General features: G+C 39.8%; 1 protein-coding gene across 1 annotated transcript in view; it reads left to right on the top strand.

The window, feature by feature from the left end:
• Positions 1 to 27,644, top strand: part of cdh23 (cadherin-related 23) — a 183,499-nt gene that overhangs the window by 96,938 nt on the left and 58,917 nt on the right. Inside the window, exons 10-16 of the mRNA XM_086044818.1 lie at positions 4,439 to 4,551; positions 7,595 to 7,783; positions 11,853 to 12,002; positions 12,488 to 12,646; positions 25,172 to 25,236; positions 26,080 to 26,317; positions 27,458 to 27,563. Coding sequence (XP_085900944.1) covers positions 4,439 to 4,551; positions 7,595 to 7,783; positions 11,853 to 12,002; positions 12,488 to 12,646; positions 25,172 to 25,236; positions 26,080 to 26,317; positions 27,458 to 27,563 — 1,020 coding nt within the window. The remainder of the gene's footprint in view (positions 1 to 4,438; positions 4,552 to 7,594; positions 7,784 to 11,852; positions 12,003 to 12,487; positions 12,647 to 25,171; positions 25,237 to 26,079; positions 26,318 to 27,457; positions 27,564 to 27,644) is intronic.

Here is a 27,644-nt window from a genome sequence, read left to right as displayed (position 1 = left end):
CACATTTTTTTTAAAATAGTATGAACTCATCAAATTACGGTACACCAACAGCCAAAAGCAAATATGTGCAACATGTTGCAAGAATTCAACATTGATGAAAATACTACATAATAGTAATATATTGTAAATACTGCATATACAGCACCATCACAATTTATGATAGAGAGGTGTACAATGTGTAATTGTAATTTTAGATAAAATTCCAATCGACATCATTTTCAGACAGACAATAGCTCAATTTCTCCACACAATTCAAAATACTGTATAAACCTGACATAATTCTCTGCCTTTGCCCCTCCCTCTGTGCACCTTTTGGCCTCAATTGAGGTTAATTACCTCAGGGCTCAAATGGAGCTGTCTTAGTCTGTCCCCACACTTGCTCTCTGCTCTTTCTTCTGAAGCTTCCCTCCTCTCAATTTGAGATTTAAAGGGTAATAATAGAGCAGTGAATGGGGAGTGAGGAACACAGACATGGGTTAATCTGTTGATCCGAGCTGTTGTGCACTTTGGACTTAGCATCTGGACATACTGTATTTCTTCTCTACTATGCTACAAACAACTATCTGAAGAGAATGATTCCTAATCCCTCAAAGAAGGTTCATTATAAGCCCGCACACGAAAAGAATGGCAAAGTACCAGACAGTTTGGGTGTAAGTAATGGTGCATGGCTGAAAGGCAATGAAATATTGACTTCAAGTCATATATGTAGCATTATATTTTCAGTCAAGTCTGTGGACAGTGACTGATAAGCGCATATTTTAGGAATTGTATAATACAGTACAATTAGCATGTTCCTTTACAGTCAAAGCTTCTGGGTTCAAACGTAGGTGCTGGGTTCTAAAGATCTTTCTGTGTGGAGTTTGCATGTTCCTTTCGTTCTTGCATTTATTTTCTCTTATACTTCTGCCACTGTCCACATTCCCATAAAATGCATGTTAGGTTAATTCAGTCCTTAATTCATTAGACACATTTTATTATTATCATCATTACATCATCCCACGCAGCTCTGGGGCGTGGCACACAATCAATTGGGTAGGGGTAAGATGGATAAGGTCTGCGGACATATTTCAGTTGCCAGCGGTTATCACCAGTTGAGGGTGCCCGTTTACATTATCTGTATACCAGACTTGACACTTTTTCGTTACAATGAAAATGTACTACTGTACTTTTTAGTTCATTGTTAATATTCCGACCACTGCTGTCAACCTACTAACCTGGCATTTGACATTAAAAATTAATGATAGCTCTGCAGGGGCATTGGATACATCAACAAAACTTGCAAGCATTTTAGAAAACACACACAGGAACTCTTTTGGAAAGGAAACACAGCATTGAAAAATAAACATCATTTCAAAGAACAGAAAACCAAGAGACAACACTTTTTATTTGCAAGTGAGCCAAACTAAAGTCATTTGAGAGTTGTTTGCTCCTACATTCACAGAGCAGGAGTGAGTAAATCTAAGATGTGTTCAATAATCTATATCCCCCGGGCAGGGGGTGGTGGGGTGTAGGTTGCTATTTTAGCAGACCTAAGGTGAGAGGTGGAGTACACCTTGGAAGTATATCACCTGTCAATCACGAGGCAGAAAAACACAGACAGACAACCATTCACACTCATTTACATTTTTTTGGAGGGAAGCAATATAGAAGGATACTTCTCATGTTTTGGTTGCCAAGCTACATAAAGGGCAAACTATTACAAACAGTTCTTTGTATAGGCAGTACAGTTCTACACCATGGCCAACTATGGCCACAAAAATGATGATAGAGGTAACATTTCAATCTCCCTGATATGTAAATGGAAAGCCTTATTATCTTTGTAAAGTCTGAATATTTTACACATGTTACTAGTACAAGCATCACCAACACGGGTACAAGGGAGCCCTCATGAACCACATGATTAGCCCAAAGACCTGCTCTAAAATGCCACTGATGGGACATTATGATTTAGTTTTCTTGCTCTCTCATTCCTTTTTGCTAGACTTGACTTACTGTGTTGAAAATTGCTATTTATTTTTTCCTATCATGTTCAATTATTGTTGATTATTATTGTGAGAAATCATTTGCATGATCAGTATCTTCACATACTATAGATGCATCTTAAAAATTAATACTAACAATTAATAAAAGGTATTTTAACACATTTGTTTCTCCAAATGTGTGTGTCAATCTGGTAGCTAGCTCTTCACATTTAGCATTCCCCCCAAAATAGCTTGCAGTTCCAAAAGGGTTGGTGGCCCCTGTTCTAGTACAAACAATTAATATGTACTGTATTGTGTGATTTTTAAATAGCAGTCTAAGTTTTGAATACCAAAATACTAAATACTGGTATTTTATTGGAAAACACATTCAACTTGTTGAAACAAAGTATAGATTTACAAGGTCGGCCCTTCTTTTTCAGGATGCCTATCGTTCACTTGGTCATAGCACCATATTTGGAACATTTGAAAAACTGCTCTTTCCAACAATATAGAAGCAACGTGAATCACGAAGATGAAAACTGGCACAGCAGAGTTGTGAAACACAAAAAGTTAAAAACACAAAGTTTGAGTCACTGCCAAAAGTTTTGTCCTCGAGTGGCCAAGATATTGAAGAAATCTCTCAATGGTATGCAGTTTTTTTTTAAACTATCCTGCAAGGCACAGGGTCAATGTATAAATTGATACTTTTGATTGTATAATTTTTTTGTAAAGAATTCATGGGAGTGCTGATGTGGTTTTAACCCATCAAGTTGTTGTTCTGCACGCAAGACTGTGTATACTGACATACTTTATCGTATGTGTGCCACTTTTTCATAAGCAGTGAATAGTTTCTGCTGAGCGTGTTTGCACAGGCTTCAGTTTTGCATACACAATGTAGACGAGAGATAGAAGAGTTTGTGTGCTGTCAGCTGGTCAGCACAGAATATATTGACATAGGACATAAGTGAATTAGTTCCAGTTGGACTTGACTTGACTTTCAGGGTTATTTCATTCAGCTGTCTGCTCTATTGTTTGCCTTCTTATTGAGAAGATCTTTTCGATAACATTCACATGTATGGCTTGTGTCTATCTACAGATTGCATAGGGGGCTCTCACCAGCTCTCCAATAATTACATACTGGGGCTCTCAAAATGGATTATAATAAAAGCAGGAGAGCAGTCAATGTTTCTGAATAATATAGTGTAATGTGTGTGTGCTCATGCACCAAGAACAGTGGTTGCAATCGTGTGATTTACTCTAACAGTCACGGAAGGTAGTAGTAAAACAAGACCGATTCGTATGAACAGAGAGTATGAGTTGTATCAGAAAAGTTCCAGGGTTGGTGTCACAAAACATGTCATTAAAATCCACTGCAAGTGTTTAAAGTGTAAATTGAGGGAGTGGGGGAAAGGAAATCACACTGAGGCAGGGTCGGGTGAGTATAGAGGTATGCTCCTGCAAGGCCATGTTCTTCTTCAGCCAGGAACTGTCGGATACTCATGGCCTTATGAACAGATGTGTTGTCATGGCTAGCAGCCACCAGATGTCCTGCCATAACCCTTGCCTCTTCTCTCACACTGAACAAAGCAAACATCGGGAGATCTCTTTGTAGATGTGCCGGTGGATCATCCGGCCTACATTGATGGGGAAAGTTCACCAGTCCCGGATCTTTTCTGACACACCTCCTGTAACTTGTTATACACGAGAGTATATAAGGTGGTAAAGTTAACAAGAAGGGTGGGAGTTATTATTAGAAATAGTAGGGGTGAAAGTGTTCACGATAGTGTTGCAGTGTTTGCTCTGCTCCTGGAGGAGTACAGAGACCTTACAGATGTGAAAATGTATCTCATCTCGTCTCTTGGTGGAGATCAAGTTACTTTTCAGAGTTCTGTAAAAGGGACGGATGTCAAATGTTAAATTTTCAGTAAGATTACGGTTGTACTTTTTTTGGGGGGGGGGGGCGGTTGGAACATAACATGCAAAAAAAGTAAATTACACAGAAGTAATATTTTTTAAAGGCTTAAATAATACAGTATGAAGATGCTAAAGAACATTTTTAACAAATTAATGTTACTTTGACATGCTAAAAGAAAAAAGTATTTTGATAAACGTGAGCTCTGACATTACGCATGATGCATTTCCCAGATATAAAGTAAAGCTTGCAGTAAAGAAAATGCAGCAGGGAAGGGGCTCGGACAGTGAGGGATGAAACAAGCGGATAGAGTGTGAACAGGTTAGAAGTGGTGGGTCAGCCTAAGGTGCAGTGAAGAAAGGAAGAGCAGCAGAAGCTACATCCATATTGCATGAAAGAGAAATCCACATTGCTTGTCCACCACCTTTCCCTTCCAGAGGCTCTGTGCTGCATCCCAGGGGTTCTGTTGAATTAAGCACAACGCCAGTCCCGTATGGCTCGCTGACGTTCTTATCTCTTTTTTTTCTCCCTTACTCCTCATCCATCCTTCCGTCCTTCAAACTAGGGAACACCAACAGTGTTTTTTCCCTGGACTACATCAGTGGTGCCCTGACAGTGAATGGCCAGCTGGACAGAGAAAATCCACTCTACTCGGCAGGATTCACTCTTACTGTCAAGGTGAGCTGATATATTGGAGTGGGTGTTCAGGTTGTGGAAGGGATTGTCACAACATGGAGCCGCCAGACGTCCCTCTACTCCATCTCAATTAAGATACGGACGAGTTTACGTTGACGCATTAGCCTCAAATGTTACTTTTTTTTTTTAATCCGGTCCATTAAAAATTTACTCAAAATGCAGTGGAAACTCTGAAGTCCAACACAATCCATTATGGGACTGTGGTTGATCTAATTTGTTTGCATTAGGAATCTTTTTATTTTTATTTTCAGAATTTATGACACCGTTGCAAAAAAACATTATGTGTGCAGGAAATTTGAATTAACATTTTTTGTTAACATTCTTATCCGACAAAACAGTCAGGTAAGTTAACTTCTGTTAACAGTAAAATGTAAAATCCATAAAACAAGTGACAAAACCTGTGGGGCCGGTGGACAAAAACATTGGGACAATACTTTGATCTTGCCCTCATTTGTTCCTCATTTGACTTATTATAACATCCCCATGTTTTGCAAAAATGCTAAAGGAAACACAAAACACACGCGATATATATCTTTTGATATGAGAAAAGAAAACCCTAAGAAAAGCGTATTATTCTTTTTTTACCATGTGAGTAATTATGGTATCATTGGAACCAGTGTATTCTCTAAGATTTGTTTTCACTTTTTATTAATAGTACAGCCTGGGTGGAGGTTTGAGCTCTACTTAGTGCCATTGTGGTTAAATATGATCATTATGACATTGCTAAAACAAAAATTTAACGGCGGTCTCAGACCTTTACTTTTAATTGGAAATCACAAGGTCTAAGTCTTTCTGACCACCAGCCTTTTTGAAACTGAAAGCTACTTCTTGGGTACTAATTATAGCAAACAGCTACCAAATTGATACACACTTCATAAGTAACACATATGATCATCATATTATCGTGTGTTATTATTAATAATTTATTCTTTTCATTTATGTGCACAAAAAATCACGATCATACTTTCTCACAATAATTTGGAAACAGATAAATATCAGCGGCACGGTGGTCGACTGGTTAGCACGTCCGCCTCACAGTGCAGAGGTCGTGGGTTCGATCCCGGCTCCGGCCTCCCTGTGTGGAGTTTGCATGTTCTCCCCGTGCCTGTGTGGGTTTTCTCCGGGTACTCCGGTTTCTTCCCACATTCCAAAAACATGCATGGTAAGTTGATTGGACTCTCTAAATTGCCCCTAGGTGTGATTGTGAGTCTCTGTGTGCCCTGCGATTGGCTGGCAACCAATTCAGGGTGTCCCCGCCTCCTGCCCGAAGACAGCTGGGATAGGCTCCAGCACGCCCCGCGACCCTTGTGAGGATAAGCGGTATCGATAATGGATGGATAAATATCAATATGCAACACTTGATTTATTTATTTATTTTTAAATAACTCTCAGCCAGTCACATTTTCAATTGATCACTTCTACAACAACCCTAGAAAATCACCAGCCTCCCACCACTGATGAAGTATTTTCCCTACAGGCCCGCGGGTTACTCATATGGTCCACAGGGGCTACCTGGTGACCACAGGCACCATGTTGTTGACCCTTGGTCTAAAAATTCACACAAGGTCAAGAGTTCATCTAACACGTGTAGACTGATAGATAATGTGCTCCTGCTCAATTGTCATCCTGATAATGTGCTCAGGCATTTGTGGTTTGATCCTTTGATAATGTCCCTTTTGCAATTTTGTGAGCAGTAAACAGCCTGCAGTCTGTCCAGGGAGCGTTTGTGGAACTGAGTAGCACAAGATAAAGGAATAGAATTTAGTACCCTCACTGATGTGGAGGGCTCTTATGTTGCTCCCTCCCTCTCTTCTTTGTCCTCCTTTTTTCAAGTAGATGCTGTCTCTTAATTCCTCCGTCCCTGCCCTGAGCCTAAAAGTGTATCACGCTTGCTTTGCACACCCTCTCTTTCCCCTCAACTTCCAACCTCTGTTTTCTCCCCCCCCCGCCTCGTAATTTCTTTTCAGCCACTAATGTGCACGACGTGGTTTTCAAAGAGTGCAAGAGCTTGCGTGAAATGGATGTCAAAGAGCTTCTCAAAGTGGGAAGATAAACAATCAAAGAGCTTTTGTTATCAATGTGACTGCAATGTTGAAGTGTAAAGTTGAATGGTATGTTGAGTCAAATCATTTGCACTTGAGCTGCACAACAAGGGTGTTTACTAGCTGACCCCCCTAAAAACACACCTATTTTCACATTTAGCAGCCATTCATGTTCATACAAAGCTGCATGTGACAGCGTTTTCGAGTGGGAGACCAGTAGTCGCTCCCTTACGCTCTCTGGTCTAATATGAAAAGCGATACTTGCAAACGTATTCCAGTCTTAATTCATCTTTTTAATTGGAATCAATAAATATAAAGCAGAAAAACAGAATAAGTGAAAGTCTGGAAAAAAATGTCACCCAAAAATGTATTTATAAGATATAGATTTTTTTTTTCCTTCCTACATTTTCTCTCTGCTTGGTGGTGGTGCTATTGATTTTTGTAAGGCAGAGTAATACAACTAATTTTTCAACTTTAGGCTAGATAATACTGAGATTATGAAGGCAAAATGACATCGGGACGATTAAGGTTATATTACCTTTATTTTCTAGACACAAGCCGTATGCTCTACTGCTCGTAGCACTCCTCTATCAGCTACCATCAGGCCACAGAAAGCCCAAGCCCATTTCTATTTTTCTCCTCCACCCCCATTTTTTTTCTTTGCAGAAGCTTCAATACTCAGACACCCAGAGAGCGAAATTGTGTAATTAGGTCTTCTCAATTGGACTATTTTCTCTTAAATCTCATTGTGTCTGTGTGTGTATTGGTCTTCACGTGGGGGTCCTCCTTTGGCCTCACTTTGAGCCTTCCGATTCAGCCTGTGCTCTTTTTGATTCGATAAATGAAAAGCCGTAAATGCCTGTCGAGATTGTGTGCTGACAGCTTCCATCAGAAATTACATTTAGTGTGACGTATTGTGTCTTTTGTCTTCGTCTCGTCATCCATCTCTACACAATGGCCGCTTCCTTCGTGGCTCCCTTAAGGCCACCGAGTTGAAAGAAGACCGTAGTCCATCAGACGCTACGGTTAGGACCACCTTCACCATCCTGCTTATTGACAAGAATGACAATGCCCCAAAGTTCAACAGTTCTGAGTACCGTGTGCGCATCACTGAGCTTGCCCAGGTGGGCTTTGCGCTGCCCCTCTTCATTCAGGCTGAGGACAAGGATGAGGTGGGTTGATTGTTGTTGCTGCTCCTCACTATAATGTTGACTGTCCTATCAATAGTAATCATTCAGACGTTTTTAAACAGAAACGGGTTAATGTTCCTGCCACTTACTATTAGCCTTATCTATTTCTCAGTCAGTCACAACACATGTACACAATCAGTTCACTTTAAGCTTTCTTTCTCTCCGTCTGTCTCGTTCTCAAATGCTGCGCACATGCTTGCGCACACAGCCGACACCTCCACATTGGACTTCACTACAATTTAATTTGCTCTGGAAGAGATGGGACAGAGCATCAAATTATGCCTAACGAGGAAAATCAATCACTGAGGGTGCAGATAAGCAGAAAGCTAGTCAACTCTGATTGATTTAGGCACAGAAGCAGCCAGGGTGGAATTTGTCAGATAACTACAAGTCAAGTGTGTGGTGGGGAAGGGGAGAGAGGAGAAGAGAGGCCGGAAAAATATGTAAACTAAAGGGAAGCCTACAAAGGAGTAAAAGTTTAAATAGGTTATGCACTGCTGCATGAAACGGGAGTGTTTATGACTTAAGATGGAGATTTGGTAAATGAAAAGATAAATTATAACAATAATAATGATGAATATGATTCTACAAAATGTTTTTATATGTTTTATCAACTTTTGCCCCAAATCTAATTATTGTGAGGTGATGGGAAAGATATGGACTTTTCAGGGCAGTACCTCCAACTTTTGTGTGTGGGTGATTAATAAATTGCTGAATTGATTGCGCACATGCATGATTCTGCGTGGATTCAGTGCGAGAAGAGTTATTCCAAGTTTCAAAGTTTTCATACAATTATATCATAAGAATTCATTTATACATACTACAACTAGCATAGGAGTGGGAATTGATCATAATTTAGCGATTCAGATTCCATTATCAATAATGCTTATTGATCCGATGAAGGGTGATATATATATATATATTTTTTTTTTTTTTTTTTTTTTTTTTATCTAATAATTTCTTATACAGTTATGGCAATTGAGGACATTTCTCTCATTTGCAATGCTGACCTGGCTTTAAACAGAAGAGATTTTATCAGTATTATTGCATGAAACAATATCCACCAACAGAAAAGAGTAGTGTGTGGGATACAGAGAGCCCCCTACTGGCCTGGCAGGACAGGTGTGACTCTTGAACAGTTTTGGCAGTCTGTCCTCCTGCTCCTTAGCAATCACAGTATAAGAACCCGGCCTGAAGAACAGTATTGCAGTTCTCATAAATCACAAATCATCATTAATTACAAATAGGTACCCACCCATCTTTTAATATTAAGGCATTTTAAAACACATCACTACAACACAAAGAATGATATCAATTATTAAAATATTTTTAAAGACACATAGCTTTTTATATATTCGTCTCATTTACATGTTATTTTTTGGGGGAGAATAGGCATATTGTTTGTCAAACGACAGACTAATGATGATCATTACATTGACTGCAGTCATCGGTATGATAGTTTTGGATTTTTAAAAAAAATATGTACTTTTTAACAGTCCACAGACTTTGAAGTGCAGTGCAAAATGCTGCTTCTATGCTGCTTCTAAAGTTAGATGCATCACAACGCTAACGTCTGAAATAAGCTCGGATGTTATCACTTTCCATTCCTTGTTTGCCAAGTTGCCAACTTAAAAAGTGGATGTGTGGCTTTAAATTCCCGTTGAGAAATATTCCACACATAGGACTACAAGCCACTTTCCCACTTGCTTTTACTGCTATCTGTGTGAGTAGATAGATAGATAGATAGATAGATAGATAGATAGATAGATAGATAGATAGATAGATAGATAGATAGATAGATAGATAGATAGATAGATAGATAGATAGATAGATAGATAGATAGATAGATAGATAGATAGATAGATAGATCGATATGCTAATGCTTATGCTATGTTAACTTATCCTACCTCTGTCACTTGAGATGCAGGGGAGACATTCTCTCCAGGGCTGAAGTTGTCCTTTTCAAGGTTAACTTCAAGGACGGGAGTGAGGCAGGTGGCAATGAACAAGAGAGGCCCCAATACACTGTGAAGATGCGCTTTATTAGCTGTACTGCACGTTAGTTTCAGTAAATATTCTGTAGCTGACTAAACTGCCCCCGGTCGCCATCTCTATACTCCCGCAAAACACACACACATCTTCTACGCGATCTTGCTCCAAGCCGTGAACTTCAGCTACTTGGCATTTTCTATGCACCTGGTTTCACTGCGACCACATGATATCACAAAGATTATAACGATATTGAGCAACTGACCCACGTGGCCAAAATACTGCTGAACTTAGACACAGCAGCATCATTAAGAAGAACCGATAACATTGAAGATGCGCATTACCGATGGGATCGATATGTTGTAACCGGTTCTCGATTCGCGCCTCTAATAAAACATTAAAATCACCTCGACATCAAGCAAGCAACATGTTGATGTATTATTTTCACATACACATGCATGTTTTCCAGGTAATTCGTTTTTATTTTGATTTGCTGTCATGATATGGAAAAATCCACGTCAGTAATGATGTGCACAGTCATTCACACTCCGCTACACTTGCACAGGAATCTTACATTCCTGTAGTCCAGGGAATTATGGGCAGATGTTTTATTTTTGAGACTATGACACGAGTGGTAGTTACCTCGCTCTCACTCTCTCGTTGACTATTAGTTCTTCCATCCGTTCTTCTGCTTGGCTGGCATCTATGAAAGTTTTTTCAACTGGAACCTGTCAACAAACTTTGTGGATGTCACTCCTGACAGGGTACTTTTATCAGGGGCTTCTAAAGGCTGAAGTAAATGGACGAGCAATTATATTTATGGGCAGTTTGCGGTGACATCCCTGCATATTGGATGGTCTTTTAAATAGGAGCCATCAGCCACAATGGTTCTCATACAGATAAAAACAAAAACAACGGGGCTATTTGAGCTGCCAGCAAAATACCAATCGACCAGTGCACTCATCTTCCTCCGTCTGCCACAGCGGTGATGCGACCGGCTGCCCTGCAGCTTTCAAGAGGATGGGGAGGGAGGGCTCCAGAGAAGGTTTCTTGGCTCAAGGCAGCTGCGCACTTCTCATGGTTGCAGTGTCATTTTGACCCTACCTTGATTTATATTCATGCTTTTGTACTTGAGGGATTATCTGTGTTTGAAAGACAGACTAAGACGTTAGGTGCTCATTTTAGAGGTTATTTGGAATTTCATGTTGGATCTAAAGGTATTTCCACAGCATAGTTAATAATCGTAAAATACCTACTCTAGAACCACCTCAATAGTTTGCACTCTTTTCCAACTAAAACTCCATCCCACATAAAGTCAGCTGCATTTTGTGAGCCAGAACCAAATCCCCGATGTACGTTTCTGTATTTAGGTAGATAGTCACGGTTGTCATCAGCGATCATAACATCTCTTTCTGCTTATAAAACACTTCTTAAATGCATTAAAACAAACTGAATCCAATACTCTGATTTGTGTCCAAATGTAGAAAGAATAAATGGAAAATCCCTTTGGAGACTGTCCAAACAAAATGTCCTGACAGAGAGTGGAAAGTGGAGAGTGAAAAGTTTTCTGCAGCACTATGTAGCTGCCAGCCTTCATCCTCTCTCTACCAATGCTTTAAAAGTTGCTTGAACTTTATTTTTTTAATTATGAGCCTGTAATAACTCAAGGATCAGCTACAACTTGTTCCAATAATTTGAGTTCACTAATGGTTTCACTTTAGAGTACGTACTGAAATATTTGTACTTGCTACTTGATTCTACTAAACTAGAACTGAAGTATTTAGGCTATTATGCGTATAAATGCTAAATTGTATATTACAGAGTTTGCTGATTTGTTTTCGGAAAAAAAAAATGAGTTGCTGCCTTTTTTTGTAGTGCAGAGCATTAAAACTTGTTCAACCATTGATTACCGGTAATCGTTTTTTTAAGCATGTAGGCTACTGTAAACTTATAATGTTATCATACGATTTCAATGTAAATCAATATTTGTCTTCCATCATTCCACAATCCGTATTTGTCTGACTAAATAATGCTCTGTAAACTCTAAAACTTCCTTTGGTAGGGTGTGAACAGCATGTTCCAGGTCTTCCTGACCGGGAACAATTCCGAATACTTTACCATCTCCCCGACGGCTGTACAAGGGCGTGCCGACATCAGAATGAGGGTTGCAATGCCACTAGACTACGAGCGCATCCGCAGCTACAGTTTTTCCGTAAGTTTTGAATAATCACTGTTTACATGTGTTAACTTCACCGGAGAAAAAACACCGTTGTTTTGTATCCGAGCTCTGCAACTTTGAAAAGAAACAAGGTGGAGTTGTGGAAGATGGATTACTAAAAACGGTTCAGGAGGTTCAGTTTAAGAATTCCTTTGATGACCGAACACAAAGCAAGTTTGTTCTGTCTTTCAAACTCTGAATTACCTTGATCTACGCAAGACCCATTTCCTAGCAACAAGGAGGTTAAAAAAGTGATGCAGTTATTTGTTTGGTAGCCAGGTTTGAGAGTATGAAGTATCCACTCCACAACACTGAAGACTTGTTTGAGCGCCAAAATTTAGAAACTAAAGTTCTTTGAGTCCTTTACAGCACTTTCTGTGAACTTAAAGCACTGATGACATATCTCATTGACTTGTCAGGTTACGTTTTAAAGATTTAAATGATTGGTGTAAACACCCTCTTTATTTCCTTCTTTCCAGCTCTACGCCAATGAGTCCATGTCTGACCATGTGGGATTCGCCCGCATTTTTATTGACCTTATCAATGAGAATGATAACAGACCCATCTTCAGCAAATCTCTCTACAACATCAGCCTCCCTGAAAATACACCCAGCGGTACCTCACTGCTTCGAATCCTGGTGAGTGTTCAAAGAGCTCACAACCCAGTGAATTCTGAATGCCAAATCCAAATGAAAGGCCACTGACCAACTAAATAGCAAAGGTACACTAAACCTGCATATCCATCTGTTGCCATCCATGCAACAGAATAAATAATGTGAGTATGTCGTCTTCAATTAAGCAGGCCCGAGATGAGACGAGATCATCAATATTCATAGTTTTGTGATGTTTTTGTTTGGTGGTGTATGGTGAAATTTTTCTAAAATCTAAGATGGGCGCGTTGGCTGAATAAAGGCTGGGAAACACTGGTCTAAAGTCCCTTCCAGAAAGGCATGTTTCTAACTCACATGACTTGCATGGCTTACTTCTTATGCCAACTTATTTGAGTATAGGATCAGCATTGGAGAACTCTATTGGATGGGTGTTGGGCTGGAAATAAAACCAATGGCAATATCACACACTATCAATGCACCAAGTCAGTATAGCCGAATGCACAATACAGTGCTGTAATAATACATAGAGTAAAAAAAAAATAAAAAAATACAACAACAACTCTAAAACGGGATTCATATTATTGTGGTGGGAAAAAAAAACATAATATTATTATTCATTGCCAGTCAACGCAACCAGCCACACCTGCATTCCACTTGATTCAAGTGCAAAACCCACAGTGTGAAAATCAATAGTGTTTATAGACTGGTACTCATGAAATGGAGATTGCAGGGCAATCTAATACCCGATAAGTCTGGCTGATGTTGGCCTTGTGCAGCCTGCTTGAGAACATGGAGTACTGTTTGTAGAGAGTGAGCAGGCTGTAAAGAGAAAAAGATGTGAAGGCTCACAGTGAGCTCTGTACAGGCATGCACACCTTTTCACCACTAGATGAGGGTGTCCATTGTCTGACCGGCTGGAATACACATATGCACTGTATGCCACCGTAGACGCAATACAAACATTAAACAGATGTTGCCCACTCATGGCGAGCTGTTCACAAAGAGAGCAGAATGGAAATAAACTCATACACACAGACACAAAGCCACTACACACACTATCTCCTTCAACTCCCTCAAAGTCAACACATGGCTAAAATGAGACAGTGTCATTGTAGGCTTTGCTCTATTAGTTAGCCCACATGATTACAATCTAGTGTTGCAACTGTGTGTGTGTGTGTTTGTCCGGTAATGTGTTTGCACAGATTTGTTTACCAGTGTGAGTCTGTCATAATTTAGTTCATTAGTAATTTAGACAGTGAGTTACAAGGTTCGTGATGCAATGAATGCAGCAGGCAGTTTATTTTCATGCTGCCGTCTGATTAAACAAGTGAGTCTTTGTGGTGGTCATGAGGAATTATTTGAAGTTGAGGTAGGATTTTTATTCATCCATCCATTTTCTATAATGGCGCCGTACTAAAGCCGATACTTGTTCGATCGGAAGATGGAGCAATAAATCAATTTAAACAAACAAGTATATTTACTCTGCAGTCGACCCCGCCATTGGAAAAAACAAGTTCCAAGTTCCTCGCCCTGTCTACGCAAACTCTATTGACTTTATATTTAATCGCATCGCGAGAATAGCTCAACACACGTTCGGTATCACCGCAGCATATATCGTATCCTCGTTTAGCAAACAATTAATGCAATTGTGGTCCGCAGCTTTCGTGTGAGTTCAAACAAACAACATGCCTGCCTGCTGGCATCAGCTCAATGTGTGTGGCTGGAAGTTATATAACTTAAGGCTTAGTGATGAAGCTATTTTGAATTAAAGAGAGGCTAAAATTAAATACAATACACATATACTGTAGCTAATTGTTGTTGTTTTTTACATAAATAAAATGGTTTTCAGACTTTTTACCAGTCAAGAAAAAGAAAGAACTACACAAATTCTATTACTTTGTGATTGGATAGTCAAGGGTGTGGAAGCGTAACGTCCGCCCCCCAGCGCCAAGTCTTTCCACTCACAAGACGTGTGACACGGCTAATAATATATTAGCTTTCGGGTTCACACATATACACTATGGCAGCACAGAACGACTACGGACTGAACGAGGTTGTGTTTGCTGTAATGTCTTATTATACGGATGCGATTAATGATGTCATTGATAGATCATGCAAATTATGACATTACAGTCGATCACCAATTTTGCATAAAATGCTAAATATCGACCGATTTCGATCCACGCAATCATACTAGTGTAAATAATAATAAGAACAATATATATATATATATATATATATATATATATATGAGGCATTTCTACGCTATTAATTCGCATTTGCTGACAAATTTCCGTGTTACGATAAGCACACAAACCTTACAGCAAAAAAAAAGAGGAATGAGTACAACATACCCATGAGGTCTCCAGCTGACAGCTTAAACAATGTTATAAGCATAAGCTTCATAAAAATGTGCCTGTTTAATCCGAAACAACAGTCACACAAAGAAATGCACTACTAATGTTTTAATCATATTTACAATGTTTTGTGGTTAAACAGAGAGCCATAGCAAACGTACGATTAAAACAGGCTCAATGGGTAAAGATTTGTTTTCACTGGACTGAAAACACTAATCGGACAACACATGAACAAAGCAATTTAATTCTGTTTATCCTAGTCATGTAAAAATGTATGTACTGTACTGTATGTTCCTAAATATTATTATTTTGTTTCCTTTTTTATGCATTTTTTTATGACCAGCCATCACTGCCAAAACCCCAAAAATAAATTAAAAAGTCAGAGCTGAACAAATAAGACCTTGCAACTCAAATAGTTCATATAGAAGTGAAAAAAAAAAGAAAAATAATTACTCGTAAATAACTTTACTTTACTATCTTTTTAAAAAAATCCTAATTTGATTTAGATTACTTGTTGTATAAGTCTATCATACTATGCTCTCAAATAAACCTCACGTTAATGAGACTGTATTGTCACCATCCGCCATGTAACTTTGTAACGTCCCATTCATTGTCCTCCACGGCTTCATTCTCTCTACTCGTCTAAATGTCTTGAGAGACCCAAAGGCATCAAAAGTCTGTGAGGGGCAAAAGACGGCCACCAGATGATTTTTATTACAAAAAACAATGATGGTGCTCTCATTTTAATGGTCTGCATGTCCAGACATAATACTGACGCAATGACTTACTGCCAAACTAAATGGCCTTTCATTGCTATAAACCTGGAAGTGGGCGTAATGTCTGCAATCGTGTTTGGTTTTGTTGTCTAGTGCATTTTTTGTTGTTGTGTTTTGTCTTACCTGGGATAGAGACATACGGTATCTGCCTCAAACCATACTAAGAATCATGTAGCAAACAATTAATGATAAAGACTACAGTATGTTATGAGTCTTGTCAGGGATGCATGATCAGTGGTCTGTGATGGCCCCTTTTTTAACAACATACTTGTCTAAATTAGTGCATGACTTTGTAAAATAGCTGAAATGTAAATTCTTTGTCTTAGCGGAGATTACGTACTCTTCTGCAACATATTGGACCACTTGACACTTGCACTGTGATGCTTAAGGGGGACTCAACTCAAATATATTTTTTTCAAGAATATGTTCTATGCAGGCGGCACGGTGGTCGACTGGTTAGCACGTCCGCCTTACAGTTCAGAGGTCGTGGGTTCGATCCCGGCTGCGGCTCCCTGTGTGGAGTTTGCATATTCTCCCCGTGCCTGCGTGGGTTTTCTCCGGGTCCTCTGGTTTCCTCCCACATTCCAAAAACATGCATGGTAAGTTGATTGGGCACTCTAAATTGCCCCTAGGTGTGATTGTGAGTGCGGTTGTTTGTATGTCTCTGTGTGTCCTGCGATTGGCTGGCAACCAATTCAGGGTGTCCCCGCCTCCTGCCCGATAACAGCTGGGATAGGCTCCAGCACGCCCGCGACCCTTGTGAGGATAAGCGGTATAGATAATGGATGGATGGAGTAGTTGTGATGTCATTTTCAGTCGACAGAAATGACAAAATGGCCGCTCCCTGAGATGGCTAAAAAGGGATTTTGCTGTTTAACTCATATTCCATAAACGCAATATTAATCAAAATGCCGTGTTTCAACTAGTGGGCCTTCTGAGAACATACTCTTGAAAAGAATATGTTTGGATTGATTTCCACTTTAAGTGGTGACATCTGTCCTCTAACTGTAGTGCTTGAGCATAGATTGGTTTGAATTGGTAAACATGGTTAAGTATTTTTGAATTTAAGAATTCATATGAAAATTGCACCTGTCGATCAAGTGTCCTCTGTAGATAATGTGCACCTCATGTATAAAGCAAGCCATAAAATAAGTGCCATATGCTACAAGACTGCTCTTTTTACCTCACAGTGAATGTTATTATTCTCAAGAAGTGTGTGCATTTCTGTTGCTGAGAACCGGCCTGGTGGTGTGGAGAGAGAGAGGAATTTTCTCAATAGGATGGAATCTGGGTAATGTTTATACAATGCTTTATACCTATGCTAATTGGAATTATGCATGTTGTTGCCAGCTCTTCTCAAAAGTGCCCAACAAGCAATCTGATAATGTTGCTGAAAGGCTTGTTTTGGGTTAATATTCATTGCTCATCTGATCAGAGCTGATGTACAACGGTAGCTGATGCATTTTGTAGGGCCCACTCCTGCATCCCCGTGGACACTTACACCCGACACATAAGTACACACAAACACGGCTGTTTAATATTCATGCTTTGCAGTGTTACTTATCAGTATAAATATTTATTGTGGTTTGCTCTTTTGTCTCTATCTGTTCCTCTCTCACTTCATCTCTTTGTCTTTTTTTTTTTTTTTTTTTTTTTTTTTACTCTTGAGATTTTAGACATTACCAGCCGCTAATGTTTGTAGAAATCGGCGGGATTTTGCAGAGGGGGGTTACAGAGAGTTTGTATCATTTTCATTGTTTTACAATTAGAATGTGAGTGCTTTTTGGCTGATTTTGGGGCTCTTTGTGGGTCACCATGGTTTACAAGCGTACAGTTTTGCAGTCACTTTAGTAGCTTCTCAACCACGTCCATAGATGTTGCCTCTCCTCAAGGGAGTCTGATTGGTCCGTGCATATGCATATTTAGTCACAAAGTTTCACATTACTTTGTGACTTGCTAAATGCATCTGGACAAGTTTCAAGTTATTTTTTTTAGGGCAGTTTCGGTACTATGATGTGTCCCAAAGCCAAATTGAAAAGTTTCAAAGCCAAGGTTAGATTTGAGATGGTTGGAAATGGAAGATTGGAAATCAGTCTGTGATTCTCAAGGACATCATAGTTGAGGTTTGTTTCTTGAACAGTCATTTATTTACAGTAGATTTGAATGATCAGGGAGCAATGCCAAAAGAGTAAAAGGTATTGACGAGCTTGAGAAGATGGGGGCGTGTTTTCACAATAGTTCCTTGATAAGTTATAGATTTGACAGAGAGAATCTTAAGTGAAAGTGTTTCCAGGGACACTGAATTGAATTCTGAGATAGAGTGGTGGTCTCAATGTTATGTTGGCGTCCTTAGGTAAGGTCATGATTATGTGGTTCCGGATAGTGTAAATTATAAAATAATAGTACACTTGGCTATTGCATCCAAAGGGACTAAAAAGTAAATAAATTATTAAATCAGTCCCTTGCCAAAACAGTTGATACTTTTTCTGGGAAAACAATATTTCAGTGTTTGAGGCCTCAAACATTCTTCCACACCAAACTCCGCCAAGTAGGCCTTTATTGACTTTGCTTCATGCTCGGGGACATGATCACGCTGGAAGAGCCCCAAATAGTTCTTACACATTGGAAGCATAGCATTATCCAAAGTGTGTTGACAGAAAGAAGAGGTGTCGGGGGACCTTGACTGTTTTTCGTCATTGGCTGGTTGGTTGGTTGGTTGGGTGGTTGGGTGCTTGGCTGAGAGATGTGCATGTGACTTCTGTCAAGACAGTGTATCAGAGAGATATACAATTGACACCTGCCAGTGAGAAGGAGGGTTTCCATTAGTAATAAAATGAATAGATATCATACAACAAGGCTGGAAGTTGGTTTACAGAGCCCTTGTAAGGGGATGGATAAAAAAATAGGCTAAGAACATGTTGAATTTGCCTACATTTAATTTGTTATGACGAGATATCAAGCATGAATACAATACATTTGAGATAAATTGGATGATGTGCAGTTTTATCATGTCACTAAATGCACATTTCTGTGAAAAGAACATCCCCGCCCTAGTTATGGCTGCATGTTAACATGTCTATTGTGACTATGTCGTGTCTTGGCGTCAGTTATGCTCCCTCATCATTCAACGATACCGCTGCTGCCACTTTGTCCTTTTATTCAGCGTGTGTCTTCAGTGTAGTCGCAACTCTCTAATCTCATTCCTTCATCATTGAGGACAGAGGCAGAAAGAGAGGGGGAGGATGAAGGCCTTTCAGCAACACGGAGCTGCCAGCTGCTTTAAGCCTTTTCACTGGCAGCTCAAACTGGATCTCCAGTTTGTGCGTCCAATACAGTCCCCCACCTTTTCTTTGTGCCTCTTTTCTTCTCTTCTGAGTTAAAGGCTATTTTTTACCACTTCTCATGAGCTCAGAATAATTATAGCTTTCTAATCTTAACAGTGGACATTTTCCCACTGCCACTGTGTCATGTGAACACATGAGCAAAACAATGATTTAACACCTTGCAGCACGGTGTACTCTAGTTTAACACCTATGCGGACTACGAGGGCAATTATAAACGTATTAATTACTGTCTGACAGTCTCAGTCAAAGTTGAGCTTTATTAAGGCAGAATTGACCACAGTGTTAAGGTGGTTAACAGAGCTGGGCACTTTACCCTTTTTTGCCGGTCCGTCCTCCGTCCGCGACCTGGGTACCCTTCCGTCCTTGTCCATCTGTCCTTATTCAGAAAAAAAATATCATCCTCTGACGCCATCCGTCCTCGTCCTTGTAAAACGTCCTTTGTAAAAGAGTTCTCGTCCTCCGTCCGACCTTGCACAAAATGGACCTCTGGTGGTTAAAACTAAGGGTGCCCTATTCTGTCACCCAAAGTACCAACAGGTTTATCATTACCTTTAGGACAAAATGTATGCTAACTAATCGACACCAAAATGTAAACCATTTTCTGGTTTGTGAAAATTGTTTTTATGTCTTTTGTCATTCTCTTAGTTTAGGACATGTGATCTTTAACCAAAGTAGCTTTTTTTGTGCATTCTCAACAGTATGTATTCCTGGCAATGTGAGTTTTTGTTCAACTGTAGTCTTTAACCTGTGAAGATTGTCATGTCGCATTTGCATAGAGACTGATAAAAATTTGGATTATGCCATGTTTCCCAACGTTTACTGAGTCAAGGAACATATTTTACATCTCATATCACACTACCAAACAAAAACGTCACAAAAGGTATACAGTATGTACTGAAATAATGGTGAGTTTATCTAATTTACTGACCAATGTACTTATTCAGTGTGAGGTGTGGGCCGGTTTATTTGAAAAAAAAGCTATCATCCTGTTGTATGAATGAAAAATGGAGGATAAACAGGTTGATTATACCTTCTTGCATCTAGCGAAAGAGCATTTTAATGTTCTCCTTGTCACTATATGTCGCTGGCATAGATAGATGAACAAAAGTACATTATTTGTAATGTTGACATCTAAAGAGAAGGGTAAAAAATAAAAATCAGAATCACCTCAAATGTAGTCAAATAAAGACTCCAATGCCCGTTCATATTTCAGATCCATCTTCCTCAATTTATTGATTTAAATAACAATATTAAAAAAATCTCAATGTGGTAACAGTTCAAAATTAGCGTTCTCTACATCAGAGTCTAACAACAGGTTTGGCACCTGAAAGACTGAGAACTTTCTTTTCTCTTTGTCCCCACAAGCGTTTCCCTGTGAATGGGGTACAACTGGCTCTCATTTCTTAATCCCTGCTGCTGCAAACAAATACACTTCATACATTATTTTTTGCTCAACAAACCTTTTGTAATGAAGAAAATTGTGTCTTTCAGTGCCATAGGAACAGTCATCTTCTTTTAGTGGCCTATAGTATTCCAGGATCAGTCAGGACACATCTGATGTTGATTTCGTTTTACCGTTGTTATGAGTGTTTTCCTGTGCTTTTAGAAAATACCAAAAGATGTGTGTAGTTTCAGTAAAGAATGTATCGTCTTGTCAAGGTAAAGAAATAGTATATTCAATAGAGCTGCTAATGCCAGAGCTAAGGCATCAAAGTTGAGGTACAAAACCTTGTCTGTCTAATTGTCTGTCTCAGTGGTTTTCAGGAACTGAAAACGACCCAAGCAAAGCAAGTGCAACCATTCTTTCTTTAAGTACCGGTAGATAAATAGCGACCCTTGCGACGATAAGCGGTTTTAGATAATGGATGCATAATAATTACTATTGTTATAATTAAAAAAAATAAAATAAATTAATAATAATAATAATTATAATATGGGGTTTATAGTGTAAATTGATGGGTTGCATACAATATATTGCTGAATACTCCTTGAAATATACAAGTCCGCCAGTGTAGTCACACATACACACACACACACAGTCGCATGGACACACATGTGCATGCACACTCATTACAGCCAGGCATATACTGTACATGATCACACAGAGTGCCAACATTATCATGCGTGTGGACTCACACATACACAGGTACTCATATATTGTGAGACGTACACACATACTATAAGTGTGTTTGCCTGCTGGCCTCCCCTCTCTGATGGAAAGAAACACATCATTTAACCAAACTGGTCAACTGAAAACTAATTTCTCTTTTGTAGTTAGTGCCTGAGGCCCTGTGGGGGTTTTTAGAGTTTATATTGGCAATCAGCAGCTCACTGACTTTTTCCACACAACTCCTTAACAACTTTTCTGAAAAAGAATGCTGACTATAATACTTCAGCGCAGTAGATAATTTAACCGTTTGACATTCACAGTATAGTCACGTTCAAAGTACAGTGTAAGTAATCTACATATACTAATATCATCAAATCTTATTTTGGAATCTGACTTACTGTATTCTCAATATAATATACAGCACACATTTATTGAAATGGCCAGTTGGTTTCTTTTCTTTTTCATTTATTGTTTTCACAGTAATTGTTCCTAACAGTGACATGATATATTCATTAATTCTGATCACCGCTGTGAAGTGGGCACTTGGAGACCGCCTTCCCACCCAAAATGTCATGTACATGTGTGAAGCTCTATAGGAAATAGAGCCCTTTGCGCCCTATTTTCGTAGCCAGGCGCCCCTGCAATCGGTGTAAAAATGGGCGCATCTTAGTTTTGGCAAGTCTGGTCTAACTATTCTAATGTTTTGGGGACCATGATGCGCCTGTCCAAGTATGATATGATAACAGTGTGCAACAATCTCTCGGAATCATTGCAGAAATCAATTCATTGAATGAATCATTATCATCACAAAAATACCTTAATAGCATCCCAACTCATGACTGTGTGCCACCAATATTAAGATGACATCATCCGCGAGGGGAGTTCTCACAGTTTACCCATATAAATGCACAGTGCAACAGTGTCATGCACGGACCCCAGAGAGTCTATTCCTCTTTTCGCAATGCAAATCCCTGCGTGCGCTGAGACTGCTCTGATTTTAACGCAAATGAGGGGATCTGCTAGGATTGGTCGTGAGCGTGCCAAGTCCCATTCCACAATGGTCCAGATCAGTGCAAATGCCCCCTTATGCCCATTTCTACCTGTGCAAAGTCTAAGAAAATACCACCAGAAATAAAACTCCACCCATGCATTAGACTTAAACTGGCAGGAAACAAAAATGTGGTCCTTTGACTGCAGAGTTTTTAGAATTTGATTATTACGTTTTTTTTAATTATTATTATTAATTCCACCAGGGGCAAAGCCACAACGTGGCTAACGGGTGGGCCTGGAAAAATCAGGGTGGGCCTGAATATTTCTCTCACTGAGCACAATCCTCCTGTCCCGACACATCGTATATTCAAATAAAATGACAAACTAAATAATAGGAAGTACAGATCCTCCTTAAGTCCGCTGATAGTGTAGTGGTACACACGCCTGAGTTGTGTGCGGGCAGCGTGGGATCGATTCCCGCTCAGTGACAGTGTCTATGTGTGCCCTGCGACTGGCTGGTGACCAGTTCGGGGTGTAGTCTGCCTTCGCCCATTGACGGCTGGGATAGGCTCCAGCAACTCCCCGCGACCCTGTATAGGATAAGCGGTTTGGAAGATGACATGACATGACAGATCCTCCTTAAACAACCACAATTATTCCATTCTTAATATTTAATAAAATAAAAAAACACAACAAAACACAAATTGAAAAATAATTTTATAATAATTTACAAAAAATTTAAAAGTATCTATTTCTTTCACGAATCTCACTGGGTGGGCAGTCTGTCGATCCCCACCCATGGCTCCGCCCCTGTTAACAAGTGTAACTTGTGAGATGTTAGTCTTTCATTTTAATTTTAGCAGCGAAAAGCTTGTTAGAGCTTGAAATGAATACATAAAAGGGTGAAGACATGAAGATTTTGAAGCCATTTTATAGGATTTAAAAAAGACACAAATCTAAAAATAATCTGAGGCTACACAACCAAAGTTGCTTCACTGCTTCTGTACGTTTGTTGTTTGAACCTGTGCAACTGAAATGTGTGAATTGAGATCATTTTATGAACTATTGGTTGATAATTCACCACCTATTATTTGAATCCTTGTTGAAAGAGAATTTAGTCTACAATAGAATAAGAACAAGAAATGGTTACATAATACACAGTGGTTCAATAAAGTTGTAGTAGGAACAATTTTTACAACCTCTATCTAAAATTGGCTTGTATGCATCTAAAGTTGAAAGTCTTTGGCTTGCAGTTGGCAAAGTGACTTGTCCACACTTTTATGCTGATTGTTCAGAGGATGGGAGTTAATGACTGATGGGAGGGAAAGAAAAGATGGCTATCGCCTTTACGTCTTAACCTCGCACCCATCTCTCGGTCTTGCTCTTTCTCTCTCCTTCTCTGTCGCTAAGGCAAGAGGTGCACTATAGCTCCCCAGAGGAGCTTCTGTCGCCGCCTCGATAGCTGTCACGCTAACACCCCCACTGCTATCATTGGAGCACTTATGGGCCTGTCACTCACCTGGGAGAGAGGGAGCAAAAGAGAGACAGAAGCATCAAGGGGAAAGAGTGTGCAGACAAGATATGTAGAAGGAGTGCTTGGGGAGAATGGAGAGAGGCGGAGTGGAGGATGCAATGCGGAGAGACAGAAGGAGTGCGGAAAAGATAAAGGAGTAGTGGGGGAAGGAGGGATGAATAGAAATTCAAAAATAAAGAGGAAGAGAAGGAGATGAGTTGCATTTAAGGATGAGTTCACAGGAGAAGAAGCCTCCGAGGTTAATAAAAGAACCTGACTGGAGTTCCAAAGGCTTTGTATGTATTTGGTGTCCTTCTTTGCAAGTTTGCAGCATGTGCTTCAGTGCATTGGACAACAATTTGGGCATTCAAAAGAAACATTGATTTACTATCCACAATGATGTGGAGCGGTGACTTTTTTTCCCTTTACAAGAAGGGAAACAGCGATGATAGCTGCAGCCTTTTGCACTGTCACTGGAACTGTGATACAAAGTTTGAACATAACCACAACTTTTCTCACAAGAATGTAGGGGTCATCAAGAATTCTTCAAATATCAGGGGTTATTACAGCGAGTCCGCACGATTACATTTTTATGCTGGATGTCCTTTGTGATGCAACCTTCCCACTTATTAGTGCTTGGGACAGTGATAGTGATTTTAAATTGAAGTTTATAATCTGCAACTGACTGGCAACCAGTCCAGGGTGTCCCCTGGCTCCTGCCCGAAGTCAACTGTTATAGGCTCCAGCACACCTGCAACCCGAGTGAGGATAAGTGGTATAGAAGATGGATGGATGGATTTTTATTATTATGCTGTACTATGCCCTAAACTCAGGTGGGGAACCTTTTTAGCCGTATCTTTTATTTATGTATGTATATATATATATATATATATATATATATATATATATATATATATATATATATATGTATGTATATACATACAAATATACACTGTATATATAACCCTCTGAGGGTCATAGCATATACTACTTTTTTTTTTTCTGTTACCAAAAATGAAGCGACGATCAAATAAATGTTCATTATTACATATTATGAGCCATTGCGGGTTAAATATTTTGAGGCCTTTTGGAAAAGTTCCTCTGAGGTTTTATTTTGTTTTTTTATGATCTCACAGGGCATATATACTGTAGCCTAGGGGCTGTAGGTCCTCCATCCTTTTTTGCTCTGAAATTATGGCAAAATAAAGCATGTCTGCAGAATACCCGCACCACATCCACTGTGTGTGTGACATTTGTTGACTCACAATTGTGCGAGAGCCCACACAGCTTGTGCAGGTGCATTCTGTATGTCCTAAAATGTCTAGTTATGAACAAATTATGAACCAAATACTAAACCTGGCTTGGCTTGCTGTGTCATCATCCACTATTTTTTTTAAAGAAATGCATTGCTTGATGACAATCACAAATGGTTCTTCCAACTGCTTTCTTTTTTTTGTTCCAGGCCACAGATGGGGACCTTGGCACATTTGGTATTGTACGTTACTACTTCAGCGATGAGCCAGACCAGTAAGATTAATCTACAAATACACTTCACATCATCATAAATGATTTCTTTAATTCTGCTATAGCAGAGGAAATTGGAAATCAAAATCAAAAGAGGCGGGGTAGGATCTTTTCTTCTCGTGTAAACATTTTTGAAATGCCACGAAAAACGATTGAGACGTAGCTATTCAGTGATGAAATTTTAGAGCTATGAATGAACTAAAGGCTGACTTGGAGCCAGTCACAAGAAGCAGTCGTGGCATATCACCTATGACAAAATGTATTCTAACTCTTTCCGTGTGTCTGGGTCATTTCAGTGCACCGTGACAATTGGTGCTGGCCTCTTCAGAGCAGATGTCAGGGTGTGCTGTCCCAGTGTTAAAAGCAGTGTTACATGGGATGGGCCCATACAGTTGTCTAAATGGCAAGCATTCGGGATGAGTTAAATCAAAACATGGATTATATGTGGTTGCTTTTCCAAAATTATCTGAGCAATTGATTTATTTTCTGAAATTCAGTAGTGTTTGTTTCCCTCTTTCCACAACATTTCCAATTCCAGCACTTTAAATGGTAAAAATCATCAGAGCTACCTAAAGCACAAATCCCTCTTTTTAAATACAGTGGTCTCTACACCTTTTGCCAGCGCACAATCTCTTAGAGTTAGTGAACATGCAATTTAGTGCCGACTATTTGGGATCTTAGTAAGGAATCGCAATCTTGGTAGATCACGCGCAACATGGTCAACCAACGGTGCACGCAATTTGTTAGAATAAGCACGAAATTTAATGTCCACAAAAAAAAAAAAGGTCTGTGATGCATGTCTCCACTGCCGGGACCTCCGAGCCAATTATGTGTCTTGTCTTGCAGGTTTTCCTTAGATGCTCAGACAGGCTGGGTGATTCTGCGGGCCAGTTTGGATTATGAGTTAATGCGTCGCTTCACACTGACTGTGTTGGCGAGGGATGGAGGTGGGGAGGAGACCACCGGGAGAATCCGAGTCAACGTGTTAGACGTAAACGACAACGCGCCACTCTTCCAGAAGGAGGTGTATGTAGGCTCGTTGAGAGAGAACGAACAGGCTGTCCAACCTGTGGCCCGAGTCAGGGTGAGGGCTTAAAAACTACTAATGATGAATACAGGAGAAGGATGGCGATTTAGAAGTAGTATTAATCGTCTATATTATCGGTCACTCATAGGTAATCAAATACCTTATTGATGTGGAAATATTTTCAGACACCAATATACAGTATGTTCACATTTGATGTTTTCACGCTCCTAGTTCCTTGTTTTCCTCTGTGTTGTATAATCATGTAGTTCTGTGCTCATGTGCACTGTATCCAAGAAGATCAGGCTGACCTGGTGTATTGGCTATTCGTCACTGCCACACAAAAGCCAGAGGTGCGCAGGCACAATGGCAACTAATGGCTCAGCACTTCCTTTGATTGTGCCCTCAAGAAATCCTATTACATTGCTTGTAACGGAGCGTCCAGCGATGGCTTTTCCTTCCACAGTGCACAGTGGCAGCTCGTGTTTACACTGCAGGACTTCAAGCGATTACTTGGTCCAACGCCTGGCTCACTGTGTTTGATTAGTCTAAACTAACCTTAAATGCTTCTGATATTAATAAGCTGCCCTAATGGAAAAACTGGGAAGCCACATGTCACCAAACGCTGGGTCAGCAATTTGCCCTGAAACAGACCCCATGTGCTAGACTAGGGGTGGCCAACTCGACAAGCAAAAAGAGCCACAACACCCCTCCACAAAGTTTTGTCAAAATTGGTTGGTAGTAAAAATACCAGAAGTGATGTGCTACACAGACAGACTTGGCTGTTGTTTTCTTAGAAGGGTTTTGCTTCAAATGGTTATCCTTGTTAAAGGAGATTTAAATGAAAGAGTGGGCTCATGCATGTAACCAGAAGATTTGACAACTTACCCAACAGAATGACGCCTGTGACATCCAGTACACTGGAAACATCTGGAAGAGTCATGACTAAGTCCAGCCAACAACAAAATAATGAGGGAGTCCTATCGTTGTTCTTAATGTTGTGGATTAGCCTTGGAAACATTTCATTTGGCCAGCTTTTAGGGGAGTTGGTGTTTGGATATCCTGGTACTAATAGCCAGAACCAGCTTAAATGTTGACAATAACATGCTGGCACTGATTGAGGTTTTTTTTCTGCATTCTTTTTTCACTCACTCAAAATGTATAAGTATAGATTTCTTCTGTACCTTCTCTTGCCCGCAGGCAACAGATGAGGATTCTCCTCCCAACAACTTCATCACATACACCATCATATCAGCTTCTGCTTTTCCTGGCTACTTCAGCATCATCATGGTGGAAGGTTATGCAGGTGTGCTTAGTGCTGAAAACATGAGGCCAAGTTCGAGCATAAAATATACAGTAGCCTATAGGGTAATGTTGGGACATACTG

This window comes from Filicampus tigris, chromosome 11 (assembly GCF_054856515.1).
Source record: "Filicampus tigris isolate MCC_2025a chromosome 11, RoL_Ftig_1.0, whole genome shotgun sequence".
In the NCBI taxonomy this organism is placed as follows: domain Eukaryota; kingdom Metazoa; phylum Chordata; class Actinopteri; order Syngnathiformes; family Syngnathidae; genus Filicampus; species Filicampus tigris.
The sequence above is the reverse complement of the archived record's forward strand: the minus strand, read 5'-3'. Positions and strand labels throughout refer to the sequence as shown.